General features: G+C 37.4%; 1 protein-coding gene across 1 annotated transcript in view; it reads right to left on the bottom strand.

Moving 5' to 3' along the window:
* Positions 1-17,446, bottom strand: part of USH2A (usherin) — a 938,899-nt gene that overhangs the window by 141,461 nt on the left and 779,992 nt on the right. Inside the window, exons 58-59 of the mRNA XM_027564435.1 lie at positions 11,634-11,792; positions 10,099-10,261 (exon numbers count right to left, since the gene is read on the bottom strand). Coding sequence (XP_027420236.1) covers positions 10,099-10,261; positions 11,634-11,792 — 322 coding nt within the window. The remainder of the gene's footprint in view (positions 1-10,098; positions 10,262-11,633; positions 11,793-17,446) is intronic.

The raw sequence follows: 17,446 nt of genomic DNA on the forward strand, positions 1-17,446 counted from the left end.
TTAAAGAACTCCCTACCCTCTTGGAATGCCAATAGTTCTTAGTGTTTATCTTCAAAAGCAATTAAAATAAAATCCTATAATTTAACACATTTCCCATAACAATTTAAGATTATGAGACTGCCAACCTTACCTCATGAAGAATATTAAGAATACTCTGAATTTAAATAAATAACCAGAAACACGTATAGTCACAGGAGATGGGTTGTAGGCCTTGCCACACCATTAAATGACCTTGGGAAAACTCCCCTGTATTTTCTGGTTTCCATTTTACTTTGTAAACTGGAGTAAATGAACTTATAGCGCATAATGTCGAGAATTTTGGTAAGAATTAAATAATTCTTATTTAATTATGCACATGAAAATCACTGGATCAAATATAATACATAATACAAAGGAAGTTATCATTGAAATGATGTCCAAAGCCATAAGAGGGTGTAGAGAAAAGAGAACCCTCCTACACTGTTGGTGGGAAGGTAAATCGGTGCAGCCACTATGGAGAATTATATGGAGGTTCCTTCAGAAACTAAAACTAGAATTACCATATGATCCTTGCAATCTTCTGAGTATAAATCTGGGAAAGACAAAAACTCTAATTTGAAAAGATACCTGCACTCCAGTTTTCACTGCAGTCTTATTTATAATAGTCAAGACATGGAAGCAACCTAAATGTCCATCAAAAGATTAATGGATAAAGAAGATGTGGTACATATATACAACGGGATATTAATCAGCCATAAGAAAGGATGAAATAATGCCTTTTACAGGGCCTAGAGATTATCATACTAAGGGAAGCAAGTTCAGTTCAGTTCAGTCACTCAGTCGTGTCCGACTCTTTGCGACCCCATGAATCGCAGCACACCAAGCCTCCCTGTCCATCACCAACTCCTGGAGTTCACTCAAACTCATGTCTATCAAGTCAGTGATGCCATCCAGCCATCTCATCCTCTGTCGTCCCCTTCTCCTCCTTCCCCCAATCCCTCCCAGCATCAGGGTCTTTTCCAAGGGAAGCAAGTTAGACAAAGACAAATACTGCTTGATATCACTCATACGTGAAAACTAAAATGTGATACAAATAAACTTTTTTATAAACAGGAATAGACTCACAGATATAGAAAACAAACTTATGGTTACCAAGAGGGAGAGATGAGGGGGAGGGATAAATTAAGAATTTGGGATTAAAATATACACACTACTATATATAAAATAGATAAATAACAAGGTCCTACTGTATAGCACAGGGACTATATTCAATATCTTGTAATAAACCATAATGGAAAAGGATCTGAAAAGAATATATATATGTACATACATATATATGTGTGTATATATATATATATATATACATATAAAACTGAATCAATTTGCTGTACACCAGAAACTAACACAACACTGTAAATCAACTATACTTCAATTAAAAAGAAGAAATGATGTCCACAGCCAATACTGAGGAAGACAAATCCAGCAGTCATGTAAAGGCTGCATTGAACAGGGAGTGACAGCATGTCACCACACAATGAAGTCATCTCAACAGTCTATGTGAGCATAAATGTGAATCCTGAACGAGGCTGCTGGTAGAGGAAGTGGAAACACAGGTGATTTAAAAAATGCTTTGGAAAGTCTGAATCATCCCACTTTCCTGAGTGAGTGTCTGCTCTGGAGCTGGGGGGAAAGACTTCAAATGCCTTCCAAAAATTTTAAAGCTTAATTGCATTTAAAACTCTTCAGTGATTTGTCATGGAACTGGCTTGTGTTTATCACTCCAGATTCACCTTCTGAGATTTCTATTCCAATTTTACTTTCTGGTCAAAATCCAATGCTTAAAAAACCATCCAATCCTTGCCCATGTTTCCCTTGTATTCCATGATATTTCATGCTTCCATGCTTGGATATCTGTTAATCCTGTTCTGCAATGTCTTGCTCCGTTCTTCTTCATTTTTCTCCTCCTCTCTATAGGCTAACTCCAAATCAGTTTGTAAAACTCTACCCTCATTTTGTCCAACCTTTTGTCCAACCCTTTCCCTTGCTTCTCTCTCAAACAGGGTTATGCATTTTTTGCACTGACAGCTGTTCAATCATGTCCAACTCTTTGAGACCCCATGGACTGAACCCTGCCAGTCTTCTCTGCCCATGGGAATTCTCCAGGCACGTATATTGGAATGGGCTGCCATTCCCTTCTCCGGGGGGTCTTCCCAGGTCTCCTTCATTTCAGGCAGATTCTTTATCATCTGAGCCACTGGGGAAGCCTCAAACAGGGTTATAATATCCTCCTATGTGCTCAGCCTTTTCCTTATGGACTCACTTGTCACCATGTATTATAACAGACTTTCCTTTTTTATATGTCTCCTCCTCTCCCTCAAGCTCCCTGCAGGCAAGGACTCTATTTATTCTCCCACACACTCTCAGCACCTAGTGAAGCATGGCACACAGTAGTGGACAATGAGTATTTTTTGAAGCAGTGACTAGATAACCAACTGGTTGACTAGAGTCCAAAATTTTGGTTCCAAGAAGAACCAGAGGAATGTTCTCATTATTAAGTTATTGTTTCTCAACTCTAAACCTACCCTTCTATATTTGGCTTTATGACAACACCATCATCTACGTTTCTGCTCTACTGGCTGACTCTATGTTGAGCTCTGCCAATAGGGGGTGCCAGAGGGTGACGCCAGAGAACTCAAAGGGAAAAGGAACTGGCTCCTCCCTATCTGCTTCCTGCTTGTTTGCTGATTACACAAGGTTCTCTCCAAGAAGGATTTTTCACCTTGGAGGAGGTAGATCCTTCTCCCTTGGAAGCAGATGATTCAAGTGTGACATTTTCCCAACACTTGGAAAGCCAGCTTTATCCCATGCCTCCTACTACAGACACCTGCATCACCTGGTGGATGCCTGCCCCACACCCCACAACCCTGCCTCCTTGAATGTCTGGGTCCCAGCATCAGAACTGCTCCTCTCTAATCTTCTGAGTTTTAATAATTCAAGCTACTTCTCTTTGTTGCCTCAGTCCTATGGCAACCTGCAGTTGCCATCTCCATGATATCTTGAGTTCTCTTTTCATCTTTCAGTTACCTAGTCAACAAATTGACAACCAGTTAGTAATTCTTTACATTAAATTCTCTCTGTTAAAATAACTGGTGTGGTTTTTCTTTCTTGAGCAGACTTTGATTGCTATAGAAAATGAGGATGATGCTCACAGAAAGAGGGAAATAAGAAAATCATAAAGAGGGTGATGATAGAGTTGCATCTGGACTCACTGAACTTATCATTTTGTCTTTATCACACAATATTACATATTGACTGTAAAAAGTAACTAGAAAATACAGATGAGCAAAAAATTCAAGAATTATCCATAACCTATCTCTGGGCGATGAACACTGTTAACTTTCTTTTGGTGTTTAACTTTCCAGACGTTTTTTTTGTGCACATATAAATGTAAAAATATTTTATATATTTAAAGAAAAACAGAATCATACTAGGTGTTCTGTAGTATAATCTTCTTTTATTATCATTAATGCCTTTCTTTATCCTGAAATATAAATATATAACTGCCAGATTTGTCTTCCAAAGCATGGCTATGAATGGTTAACCGTGGATAACTTCCTATTTTTAAAAATCATGCTTTATGTTTAACACAGTGCTTTCACATACATGATTTAATTCCCATGAAATTCTAGATGTTATTTTCTATGTTCATTAGCCTAACTTACATAAAAATGAAGCCTAGGGAAAATAGTGACTTGCCTAAGGTTACGTAACTAGTAAGTGGCAGATCCAGGGCCTGGAAGCTGTATCTTCTGACTGCAAATGCCACGCTCTAATCAATCACGTTGTTTCTCTGTTTTACCCCAAACCTTCAATGGTTCTCATCGTTTCCAAATCAAAAACCTAAACTCCTTAACCTAGCATTCAAAGTCTTCCAAAATCTAGAATCAAGCAGATCTTCTAAATTTTCCCTACATATAACAAATCTCCAGCTAAGCCTGACTGCTGCTGATGCTGCTGCCGAGTAGCTTCAGTCGTGTCCCACTCTGTGCAACCCCATAGACGGCAGCCCACCAGGCTTCCCCATCTCTGGAATTCTCCAGGCAAGAACACTGGAGTGGGTTGCCATTTCCTTCTCCAATGCATGAAAGTGAAAAGTCAAAGTGAAGTCGCTCAGTTGTGTCCAACTCTTAGCGACCCCATGGATTGCAGCCTACCAGGCTCCTCCACCCATGGGATTTTCCAGGCGAGAGTACTGGAGTGGGTGCCATTGCCTTCTCCGAGCCTGACTGCTACTGGGACCCTATAACTTCAGTGTTGGGAATTTTGCTTATTCCATTAATTTTATTCACCTGAGGTATCTTTGCCATCAGGTAATGCCTGCTAATATTTTATCTACCATGAATGAAACAATACAAAGTCCTGAAATGAGTAAGATGACACATGGGAATTTTGTATACGTGGCATTTCCAATCAGTAAATTATAAAATAATGTTGACAAATTGTATGTGTACTCAGTCACTAAATCATGTCTGACTAAGATTCCCCAGACTGTAGCCCGCCAGGCTTCTCTTTCCGTGGGATTTCCCAAGCAAGAATACTGGAGTGGGTTGCCATTTCCTTTTCCAGGTGATCTTCCCGGCCAGGGTTTCCTGCATTGCAGGCAGATACTTTACCGTCTGAGCCACCACCAGAGCTTTGAGGGATGGGCAGAATGGGGCAAAGGGGTAAAAACTTCTAGTATAAAAGAAATAAGTGTAACATACAACATGGTGACCAGACCAATAATATTACATCGCAAATTTGAAAGTCGCTAAGAAAGTAAAAAAAAATTCTCAAAAGTACAAAATTTGTAACTTTGAATGGTGACAGTTGGTAACTAGATTAATTGTGGTCATCATACTGAAATGTACACTAATGTTGAGTCATTATGTTGAACTCTTGAAACTAATATAATGTTTGTTAATTGCACTTCAAGTAAACAAAACAAAATCCAGTCTACATTTAGATATAAGAAATAGCGCCATAAAAGCATAGGAAGAAATAATTGATGTTATTTTAATATGATCACTTAATATACATGAATATAGGTAAATTAATAAGAAACTGTCCAAACGAAAATAGTCTAAGGATATATACTATACTATATACACACAAATATCAAACATATATTTGAAATAAATAGTGTGGCTTATTATAACTAAAATTTTAATTAAAACAATAATAATATGCCACTTAAAATACTGAACTTGCAAAGATTTGAAAGATTGTTGTTTAAATATTGATAGGAGATTTCAGAATTAGAAATTCTTACATCCCATTTTTGAAAGACCGTTTAGCAATCTCTAAGCTTCCAAGGTGGTGCAGTGGTAAAGAATCTACCTGCCAATGCAGGAGATACAAGAGACGTGGGTTTGATCACTGGGTTATGAAGATCCTCTGGAGTAGGAAATGGCAACCCACTCCATATTCTTGTCTGGAGAATCCCATAGATAGAGGAGCCTGGCGGGTTACAGTTCATGGGGTTGCAAAGACTTGGACATGACTGAGAATGAAGGTTGCTGCTGCTGCTGCTGCTAAGTCACTTCAGTGGTGTCCGACTCTGTGTGACCCCATAGACAGCAGCCCACCAGGCTCCCCCGTCCCTGGGATTCTCCAGGCAAGAACACTGGAATGGGTTGCCATTTCCTTCTCCAATGCATGAAAGTAAAAAGTGAAAGGGAAGTCGCTCAGTTGTGTCCGACTCTTAGCGACCCCATGGACTGCAGCCTACCAGGCTCCTCCGCCCATGGGATTTGCCAGGCAAGAGTACTGGAGTGGGGTGCCATCGCCTTCTCCAGAGAATGAAGGTTAACAACCTCTAAAAGTTTAAAATGAACAAAATTGGATTCTGCACTTCTAGTACTAAGGATAATCTTCCATATGCTTATGGTAAAGATATTTTTGGAGAATCGCTTTTGTAATGAAAACCTGGAAATCATCTATTTTGCCATCAATAGGGGACTGATTAAATAATACAAGATACATATTCATATAATAAAATATTGTTGAGTCTAAAAAAATAAGAGGTGTGTGTATCTAAATGCAGAAATAGAATTTGAACAATTCCTTTATGTAAGGGAAATTAAAAATAGAAAACATTAATGTTACATATATTAAAATGAATAATAGTTATCTATCAATGGGAATTATATACAACATGCATAAGTCATAAAAAAGGCATTAACAACCTCTGTAATATTCTGTACTGTCAAAAATTTTTTTCCAAAAAAGTACTTCTAATTTAAATAGTCATTACATTTTTATTTTGTAAAGCCAAGTCTTAATGACATTAACTTTATCCAAGAATTCTCCATCAATAAAAGTGTTCCATAAATATTTCAGGAAGAATTCTTTTCTCCTGTACATTTTTTCACATTAAATAAAATGTGACAAACACTTATAGTTCTCACATAATATTGCTTGTTTTTCTGTTTGTTTAGTTTGACTTACATCTCCTACTATAGTAAAGGTCCTTTGTAATAGAGCCCAGATCTTACAGTAGAAATAAACATTATCATCCATTATCCATCCATCTGTCTGTCTATATTTATCAGCTCTATCTATCTATCTTCACATCCATACTTCCTTTCCACATAACACAAATTGATTGCATAAAAATGCCTTTACCTTTCAATCAATGCCCCCTTTTTCTTCGTTTACTCAATCAGCTTAATTACTCATTCTAAGAAATATTATTTATGGTACCCTGCTTGAAATATTCTTCCATATCATCTGTCCATTCAAACTATCTCAGATTTTAGCCTTCAAAACCTTACTGAGCTTTTTAGAATACTCAATTACTTGAACTTGGAAGGCTCATCAGTTTTTACTTTTACAGTGTTTAGCAGGTGTTGGTGTTTGTATATTTTTGTCTTTTATTGACACTGATCAAATCTTTTTTTTTTAATTAGAGGCTGCTTTTGAGAATTAAAAACCCATGCATTTTTGTCTCTCTCAAAATAGAAGCTCCTAGTGGGAGATCATTTTTATTATGTGTCTTATAAAGTCTTAAGAAAGAGTGTTTAGTGGATTTTGTAAATGAAAGTTGCATTTTGTGGGTGAATTTTGCCATTTACAAGATTACAGATATAAAATAAAGGGGAAATGCTGAAGAAGCTTTATTATACAAGCCATACTTGAATAAAGCCTAAGATGGCCTTATTTATAACTCTATCAGTAAACAGTTTGCAAAACACTAACATAAAATTTGTCTCTAATGTAGGAAATCTCTTTTGTAACTCACATGTGGTCAACAAAGTAGCCTAAATAATATATCAAACCAGCAGGTGAACTAACCAGAAGCAATTGCATTAATAGTCTCTTCCTTATTAGGTTATTTTTTGTTTTAGTTTTTAAAGTCATAAATAGCTTATATGCTTATTAGGGCAGACCTCCCCGCCCTACCCCTGCCTTCAAATACTGAGGGAAAATGCTTTAGGGAGTGGGAGTGAGCAAAGAGAAACATTTTCAAGAAGGGATTGGCAGACTGACTTCCTGCAACTTAAAGAAAATATCTGCATAGGTCAAATCCCATCTTTGATTTGAGCTAAATGGATTTCCTTTGGTGGTGATAGAAGAAAGAAGAGGCTCATGATGAAGCAGAAATTACATGCCATAACCTCCCCAGAAAGCCCGCAGGCTCATGGCTATAACCATATGAGGGGCTCTATGGAGTCCCAGAATGAAAAAGAACTATGTGTCTACATTCTATTTCAGTCCTTACAAATTTCTGATTTTTTTTTTGCAGCTATCTAAGAAAAATTTGATATTGTTGTTGTCTAAGCACATTTAAACTTCAGCTGAAATAACTGCCAAGTGATTCATGCCTATGTAGGTGAACATAACGATTGTATCTGAAGCCCCAGCGCGCCATTTTCATTTCACTTTAAATAAAAAACAAAATGTATCTATGTCAGTCAGTGCCCTTCTGCTGTACTCAGAGGTATCAAACAGGCTACAATTATGATTGTGAAGTGATTGTGTCACATTGGAGGAAGGTTTATTGCTTTTGAGTCTGCTAGGCAGTAACACATTCTGTTTCATATTACTCTTTATATCATTGTTTGGCTGTGACTAGAATAATCAAATGCCATCAAATGCTGTCAAATTCAATTTACAGTATTTTTCATTGAAGCAGGCTTTCTGCATTATATTTCCTGTTTTCCCTTTCTATAGCTGCCACGGAATAGTCACTGTAATCATGAGCTTTATTTACAAAACCAACAGAGTGAAGCCACATCCTGGTCTATAACAGATACTTTATTTCCCTTTATTCAGAATAGGAATTTGATGTGCTTTTCTCATACAATTAGCATTAAGTAGATGAAAGAAAACTATTCCAAGAGGATGAACATTTTAGAGGCTGCTCTAACGTGCTTAGTGTAAAATGTAAATTCACATTAGCCAGTTTTACATGTTTGTGTGTATTTGAATCAGAAATATTATTCTTCAAATTAATGTTTGCGGAGAGGAAAACATTTTGCTTGCTCATTCTGGGCAATGTCATTTACATATAGAGAAATGCAATAATACTTTCATCTATCACAATCTTCCTACGAACCCAGACATGAAGATTGGTCTAAATCAAAGGGTTTTACCATCTGAAGTTACAAGAGGAGCCTAAACTAAGTTTCACGATGTGTCTAGGGTGCTGGACGGCTAGGCTGCAGGAGAGACTAACAAAGGATGCTCAAGTGGGATGGGGATCTGAGAAAACATGTGGGCTTTGTACGCCTGATGTAAATACATGGCTTTTGGAAAGGGGTTTTCATCTGCAAAAGCTTTATGTCTGCCTGTGTCTGTCTTAGAAAGTGTCTTTTCTGTTTCACTGCTATGATCTGAATGAATGTGTTCCCCCCAATTAATATATTGAAATCCTAACCACCGAGGTGGTGATATTAGGAGGTGACCAGGTCATGAGGGTAGAGTCCTCATGCACGGGATTAGTGCCCTGACAAAAGAGTCCCCGCACGACCCCCCGCCACTTTTGCCAGGTGAGGACACAGAGAGAATATGGCCATCTGTGAAGCAGGAAGTGAGCCCGCACCAGACAGCAAGCCTGCCAGCACCTTGATCTGAAACTTCTCAGCCTCCAGAACCGTGAGAAATAAATATCTGTTGTTGATAAGTCACCCGAGTTATGGTATTTTTGTTACAGCAAACTGAACGGACTAACACAGGCGGCCAGCTCTCAGTGCTGGGTTCTCTGTTCTCGTCTGTTTCTGTTTCACTTTCTCCTTTCCTGCTCTTTCTCTTCCTCCTTCTCTTTCCTTCTCTCTGTGTATCTATTTCTTTCCTCTCTCTCTCTCCTCCTCCTCCTATTTATTCACTATATATGTAAAGAAAACATTAATTTAAAACTATGTCCATGTTGATCAAGTGAAAAATGGATCAAGGAGCACGATGTCCTCAAACCAAACTGCCCAAGGAGTCTCACTCTCTCTGTCTCCCCCCACCCTCCTCATTCTCACTCTCACTCTTCTCAATCTCTCTTTCCTTCTCTTCCCTCCCCTTGCTCCTTCCCTCTTTTCTTCATTTTCGGTGAATACACTTAATTGATTACGCACATCATGGTGAAAAGAAGTTACACTAACACTATTAAGTCAGCCCAGTGGAAGCCTCAAAACAGAAGGGGCCTTGCAGTGTGAGCCCCTCTCTCTGCAAATGAAAAGTGCCATGTTTTGAAAAAGAGAAAAAGCCCTTCCAATCTCACATATTAGGTGGTGAGAAATAACTAGATTTCTTGTCCTAGACCTGGTTCTTCCTCTGGAATGACTATGGTTCTTGGCCACTGAACCTCCAGAGGATGGCTCTAACTGTCCATCAAAGGTAAGGCTTTGGGGGCTATGAGGTCTCATCTTTCAAAGAGGCTCAAACAAAAACCTCACGTATTAGTTGTAGCTTTCTCCCCTTTGATAATGTGTAAAAGTATCCAGTACCAATTTTAGTTTCCAGTAGGTGCTCAAAACACATGAATTCCCATTTATTCCCTTATGGAAATAGAAAACATATTTGAGTCTACAGTAGTGGAACAGTACACAATCTTAAATAATTAACAATAATAGTAATAGTCAATGTTACCTGTGAATAAAGTAGTTGATGATGACTCCATTTGGTTTTTTAGGTGGCATCCATTTAACCTCTATGCAAGCTGACCCCAGTGCCTTAAGAATAGGGGAATTTAGATCCATGGGGGCAGCTTCAGCTGTTTTGGCAAACATCCTACTGCTAACTCCACAACCTCCTTGAAAAAAAAACAATACCTTTAGTAATTTGTCAAGTGAGAAAAAGAGCTACATGTACACACAGAAGGGTAGGAATACCATGAAAATCATTGTATCTGAAATTTTGTATACACAGTTCTACACATACTTTAGCATTTACATCTCTACAGGATTTGAATATTTAAATACGAAATTATTTTTGGAAAATTCATTAACCACATTTTTGCATAGGCACAGACAGTAAAGTTTATACCTTGAACTGAGTTTTCTCTAGTTTACTGCAGTTATTTTAGCCAGAAAGTGAAAATATGATTAAAGAAAGTGTATGTGTGACCTGCTCTTAATAATAATATCTTCTTTTGCCAATATTTAAAAATGATCGTTCTCTTGATACACAGAAGTCAAATAATGCATTTGAAGGATATGGTTTCAAATTCACAGGATACACAGAGATGCAGAAAGTGATTTTGCTTTTAAATCAAGAAAACTTTAATTTACAGCCATTTCCTTGTGGATTAGCTGAAGATTGGAGCAAGGAAAACAATACTTTCCAACACAAAATGTCTTGGTCTGATTTATAGAAACGCGGGCAAACTGACTCAGTTTTGGAAATGAAGCATAGCAAAATCACAGACCCCTAGTTCTAACCAACTCCACGGGAAACAGTATTCATTTGGAGACAAAAGTTGCTAAGGACAGGAGTTTCATGTTGAGCATAAGATTGGTAAATTTCCTTAATCTAAGTTGAAGCAACTTGTTTTGAGTTACACCTTTTTTCTCTTAGCAGTTGGGTACTACATATTCTATAACACTTGGAAGGATGAAGGAAGTGAGTGGGGCTCTTCCTCAAGACCATATAGGTAGATGATGATTTTATTGACCACTAGCTGAAGCCATGAAACTCAAGGTGACAGTTTAGGTTCAAGAGACAGTTATCAGGGAAGCAGTGTAAAATATGTTGAGATTCATTTGAGTGTAACTCAACTGCTTAATAATGTCTCCTTTCCTCCTACCTCACCCCTAAATAAAACTGAAATACAGCCAAGGTGAGGACATTTCCTAGGAGACTTTCGCAATGCCTATTTTGTTTTATATTACCCATGGTTTCTTTATGTGATCTAGGTGTTTTTCTTTTAAAAGGCCTTATAAAACAAGACTTTGCAAAACCACCACTTTCATATATTTAAATATTCATGATTTAATGTGCAGAAATGCATAATTCTTCACTCAATGCAGGGCTCTGATTTTTTCTGAGTACAAAGTCCAGTACAAATAAGAAATGGAATGTTAATCTTTGTATTTGAATCGAGAATCTGTTTCTTTTTATTGAAAAAAATTTAAATGAAATTCTTTTTTATAAAAACCCTGGGGAAGTGTCTGAAAGACTTTCACCTTTTTGGCATGCTTGTATCCTTATCTCGTACTGTGTGAATGGAGCCAAGTTTTCCAGAAGGATGGATTGATGATGACCAACAGAGGAGATCAGAGGTGTTGCACTTCCAGCATTGAGTAAGACATTGTACTCCACAGGCATTGTGGGGACAAGGATCCCTTTAAAGAGAGAGAATAAAACACATGTTTCTCTGTTTGGTCAACAAATGGTCAACAAACATTCATCTTTTAAGAACAGTGTATATTTAACATTTTACACTTCAAGGTATACTAATGCCCACCAGGCTTCCCTGTCCCTGGGATTCTCCAGGCAAGAACACTGGAGTGGGTTGCCATTTCCTTCTCCAATGCATGAAAGTAAAAAGTGAAAGTGAAGTCGCTTAGTCGTGTCCGACTCTTAGCAACCCCATGGACTGCAGCCAACCAGGCTCCTCCGTCCATGGATTCTCCAGGCAAGAGTACTGGAGTGGGGTGCCATTGCCTTCTCCAATGCTTAATATAGCAATTAATAATTGCAAGAAATTTGAGTTGGAAAATATTGGAGTGCTTATTCTAAAAGTAAGAAATGTTTATGATCTATTTTCAAAAACAAATGAAATATAACAATTCTATTCAACGATATACTCTATAGGCAAATAAAAACAAAGGCATGTTTCAAGGCAAATACATACAAGGCGCTTAGAAATGATGTTGTATTTTTCCTAGGTTTACTTACTCTTAAAGTACATAAAAAACCCCACCAGTTTTGCTTGTGACAATAATTTTTCTGCTAGCATTGGGTATGCATCTCATCTGACACAGATCCTTGACATAATAGCCCATAAAGTATCCAAATCACAGTCTACCTAGAGAATTCCCAGTGCATTAATTATAGAGTCAGGACAGTCCACTCTGTCAGTGAGACGCATGAACCTAAATATATATGAAATTTGGGTTTAAAAACTGTCATTTTTCACAATGCCTCCTAAAGAATGGAGGTCTTATCAGTTTAGCCTCTTCACAGCCTAGTCACAGAATTAAATGCGTGTAAGTTTTATTTGGTCATGAACAACATGCACACTCTTTAAAGGAGAGGATATGAGCCTTGAATGAAGAATATAATGAAGCTTCCCACCAAAGTATCTCATTGATTTGCTAGCTTCTAACATATGTGGGCTTCATCACTTACCTTTGTAGTACTTAAATAAGTTTCTCTGCTACAGAGACAAGGAAATCCACAGCATAGGATTCAATAACCCATGAGAGATGAGGTCTAAAGAATTAAATGTGGTTTTGCTTTTTGTAGCTACAGCTCCAATAGATGAGGGGCAGAAGAGTGAGCAGAAACCAGAGGTGTTCAGGACTTTATGTAGGATAGATTAAAATAAGGAGTCTCTGAAGGAAATCTTGATCAGAATCGGAAGGATTGATCAATCGGTTCCTTTGGGAAGGTGCCAGGTGGTGCTGAATCTGGCAACCGAGACTGAGAATTTCAAGTTTAGAGCATCCCAATTAAATTGATGTTTTTGTCCTTATAGCTTAACTTCTATTATTATATGATCAATTCCTAAATTCCTATCTCTGACTTTATGCTTATCCTGCATTGTGGATTTGTATTTTGAACACTCTACTTCACAGAGACCTCAATCTCAAGGTCTAAAAAAGAATTACACTATTTTCCACTCCCAAATGCGTTCTTCTTCCTGGGTTTTCTCTCCCCATTTCCCTATACCAGAAGCCTTAGAGTAAGACTCTTAAAAGTAGACCCTGCTTCCTCCACTCTCAAATTCAAGTGAGCCACTCTATTTTATCTTTTATTTCTTCCAGAAGTTTTGGTTTTATATGCAATCAGCAACACAAGACTCTGCAGGTGTCACCATGATCTAACTTACATTGGAGGAAGATAGCACTGCCGGCAAGTCAATGATGGATAATAGGAAACACGTGGACCAGGAGGAAGAGCTATCGATTTGAAAGTTATGGCACAGTTGTAGAAACAACACAAACAAAAACAGCATCTCACTGCATTCCTGTCTTATGTCAGGCATCATATATTATCTTCTTTAATATCACTGGAATGTCAACTTCATACAATTGGGGACTATGTTCTCCTCTTCAAGGTAGTTCCAATGCTTAGATTTGAGTACAGATCGGTAGCTCAAATGTTGATTGAATGAATGAATGAAACCAGAAGACAATATTGTAAGATAAATATTACTACCATTTTTTTAAAATAAGAAAACTCGGGCTCATAGGAGAAACTTGTTACAGATATCACATAGATTAATAGAGGCAGCAAAACTTGAACTCAGGCCCATTTGAGACCAAAGCTTCTCTCTCTATATTCATGCTGTCTCTTGATAAAAGACTTGGATAAGGACAATCAGAGGAAAAAGTGAAAGGATAATTTTGAGAGAACACGTAGACAGGCAGAACAAGTCTTGGAGACAGATGAGATACAGGGGCAAACGTGAAGGAGGAGTCAGAATTACCACTGATGGAACAAAATTATAGGTGAAGATGAAAAGTTCTGAAGAGCAGATTTCCCAAACTGGGATACATATATCCTGGACATTTGTGGACTTTTGTCAAAGTATTTTTGGAGACAAGGACAAACATGTCCCTCTTTCCCCAACTAGTTTTGACTTGTAGAATTTGTGAAACACATAACTCCCCTCTCCCTTAACACTAGGGAAAACCAGCAGAATCCCAGTATTTCTGTTCACAAACATGAGTATGGATATTTCTCCCTAAAATGCACAAAATTAGAAAATTGTATGTACAAGTGACTGATGAGAACTTTACTAAATTGTTTTGAATATATAGTCATTTCAGAGTGAACTAATTGTATACCAGCAGAAAAAGTTTATGTGGGCAAAACCAGTGTGTTGAACATGTATAAATACTATTTGTGGTGCAAACATCATTTAATTTTTGTCACTTACTATTGCTTTAAAATGATTCATCATGTGTAATCTTCCCCAGACACGGGATGAAAAACAGACTGGAACCATGATGCCTCTGCTCAGTCTCAAGTAACAGAAAATTCTACATTATTTTTTTTTTCAGATATCACAGCAAAGATTAATACCTAGAAAATTTAAGTAAATTCATTTTCTCTTTAATGGAATTGTGAGTACATGTAATGAGCTCATTTAGAAGATATTCTTCAAGGCCTCATTCTTAACTGCAAGACAAAATTGGGAATGCTTTTCCTTCTCCCAGTAAGACTGCTATAATTAAAACAAAGTTAGAGAGTTGGATGAAGTGAGTTGATTACAGGGAGCATTGGAGGCTCTAAGTTCACTAACAGATGAGAAAAACTTAAGAACTATATTAGAGGTAAAATAAAAGAGCAATCTAATCAGGGTTTTCTTTTTCTCTACTAAAGACGATCTTTGGGGATTACTGCTCCAAGTAGTAAAAGAGATTGACGAGCGAGTCAGGGACCGTCTCAGTTTGCAATTTGACCTTCAGCAGAAGATATGGTTATGGAAATATCCCTCCAGAAGGTCTTGGGAGGTCACAGCATCCTGCCTCAGATTTGGGGATTTCTCCCTGTTGTTGCCCTAACGTAGTTTGTAAGGCAGTGGGGGAAAAGGTTGCTGTTTGTGCACACATATTTATGACAAAATGAAGAGAGGAAGAACTGCCTGGACATTGAGCTGTTATTGGGGTCGGCTCTCTTCAGATTGACTTAACATCCAGAAATATAATAGCATATTATGATTTAGCTAAAGAGATTATCAATAGAAGAAAAGGGTAGAAAATGTACCCCTGAATGATAAATTCCACAATACATTGTTTTTTGGATGTAGACAAACACATTGGAATTCAACATCAAATTTGCATGAAATTTTAAGATAAAAAGCAAGACCTTAAAATAATTTACAAGGTTATGGTGACTGCTTCAGGTTTTTTTAAACCTCCTCAGATTACATGTTTATTCTGTCTTCTCTTATCCTAGGATGGATCTTGTGGAAAAGTCTGACAAACACATTTTGGAAAATATACTATAATTCTTGATGAACTAGATAAACTACAGGATGGAGTCAGATCAAATCCCTCTTCTACTTTGCTTATTCCCTGGTAAATTCTCCATCCTCTGCAGATACCAGTCTCTTCATCTGTAAAATAATGACACTAATAGGCACCTCATATAGAGATGAAAGGATTAATTAAAAATGTATTGAAAACATTTTAGTTCATTACTACAACACAGAAAGTGCTGAGTAAATGACAGACATCTCTATAAAACAAAATGAAATTGAGCAAAATGGGAAAAAATTACCCCAGAGCTATGACACTGTTTCCATGTGCCCAAAAACACTGCTGAACCCATCTTTTATATAAAGCACTTATTCCAATTACAAATCAATGTTATATTGAATATATAATTATTGTTATAACAAAAGTTGGTTATCTAGTTTTATTTTTTACGTATACTTGGATATGTAAAAGTTGCAGCCTGCGAAGAAATCCTAGTCTTTATTCTTAGCAGTAATTTAGAGTGGTCTTTTGTTCAATTCGTCTGAGGTTTCACCTTATTATATGTCTGTAGTTGGTACCTTCTGGTCTGCTTCCAATATCTTCTCCTAAAAGACAGGACTCCTAGGAGGTCAGGGAACAAAACTGTACTTACACCACATTTCAAATACAGACATAATCTTGATCATGGCTGGTCAAAGCGTGTATCCAGAAAATGCATTTTTCACGTCCTGGTTAATCAAAAATAAATGTCCTTTACATACACCTGTAAGGTGTTGAAACAGAAAATGCTCCTTGAAGCTGTGAACATGTCAAGCACTGACATGCACTTATTTAGCAAAGAGGGCCCCCTCCACTGTCATAGTTTACAGGACAGTGACGTGAAAGCCTCCTGTGTTCCTGTAAACCCTAGACCATCTGCAATGAGTCTGAAATGACCTAGCCCCCTGGTATTCTGATGACTAAATGAAATGAAATGGTCATTATTTGTTAAAGTCAGGTGGCAAGCCACACGGCTTGGTTAGTTCCTGAGTTCATAAATTTATGTCAGAGCAAGAGGAGCAGCGGAAACTCATGTGAACCAATTTACCCTAAGTGCAAATGGCAGTTTTGTTATTTGGTGTCAAAGTTACCAGTCGCACGATGACAAGCTGCCATAACACATTTTCTTGTTCACTAAAGAACAAAGATTTCGTTGGTTAATATTCCTTGCAAGGCTCCTTTTCATAATTTACAACAACTAGATGCTGATAGGTTATTTAACATTTATGAAGTTAAGATGTAATCAGAAAAACCCTGATTATCTTTACAAATAAAAAAGTTAAATTATTCAACTTTTTTTTTTTCCTCTGTGGCTTCATTTCACAGCAGGTGCATACTTTACAATGGACAAGTCAATCAAATAATCCTTTTTTAAAATCTTTTTTTAGGAGCTGGAGCAAGAACAATTTTAAGAGGGAAACTATTGGTTTGATAGCCGCATTTGCTTCAAACCACAGGCTGTGCTTAACATAATTCTTTTAACAAATTAGCGGCATGTCTCCTTTGTAGAGATGTGGGTATGTTGGTAATTTCCTTTGGGGGCCATGGAAGTGAAACTAGACCCTCTTAAACACACATCCATACCAACTGTATGGAAATTTTACATAGTTTGTATAATTTTATACCTTTTCTGTTCAACTAGATGGTAGAGTTTTTGACAAGAGGGACAATATCTCACTGCTTCTTTTTTTAAACTCAAAATGGCTAGAATCATGCCTGGCACCCCCCAGAAAGGGGCTTAGTAAACATCTTCACATTTGTTGAAATGAATAGATGAATCAATCTACTCAAATGTAAATGAATTA

The sequence above is a fragment of the Bos indicus x Bos taurus genome, chromosome 16 (genome assembly GCF_003369695.1).
Source record: "Bos indicus x Bos taurus breed Angus x Brahman F1 hybrid chromosome 16, Bos_hybrid_MaternalHap_v2.0, whole genome shotgun sequence".
Taxonomy (NCBI): Eukaryota; Metazoa; Chordata; class Mammalia; order Artiodactyla; family Bovidae; genus Bos; species Bos indicus x Bos taurus.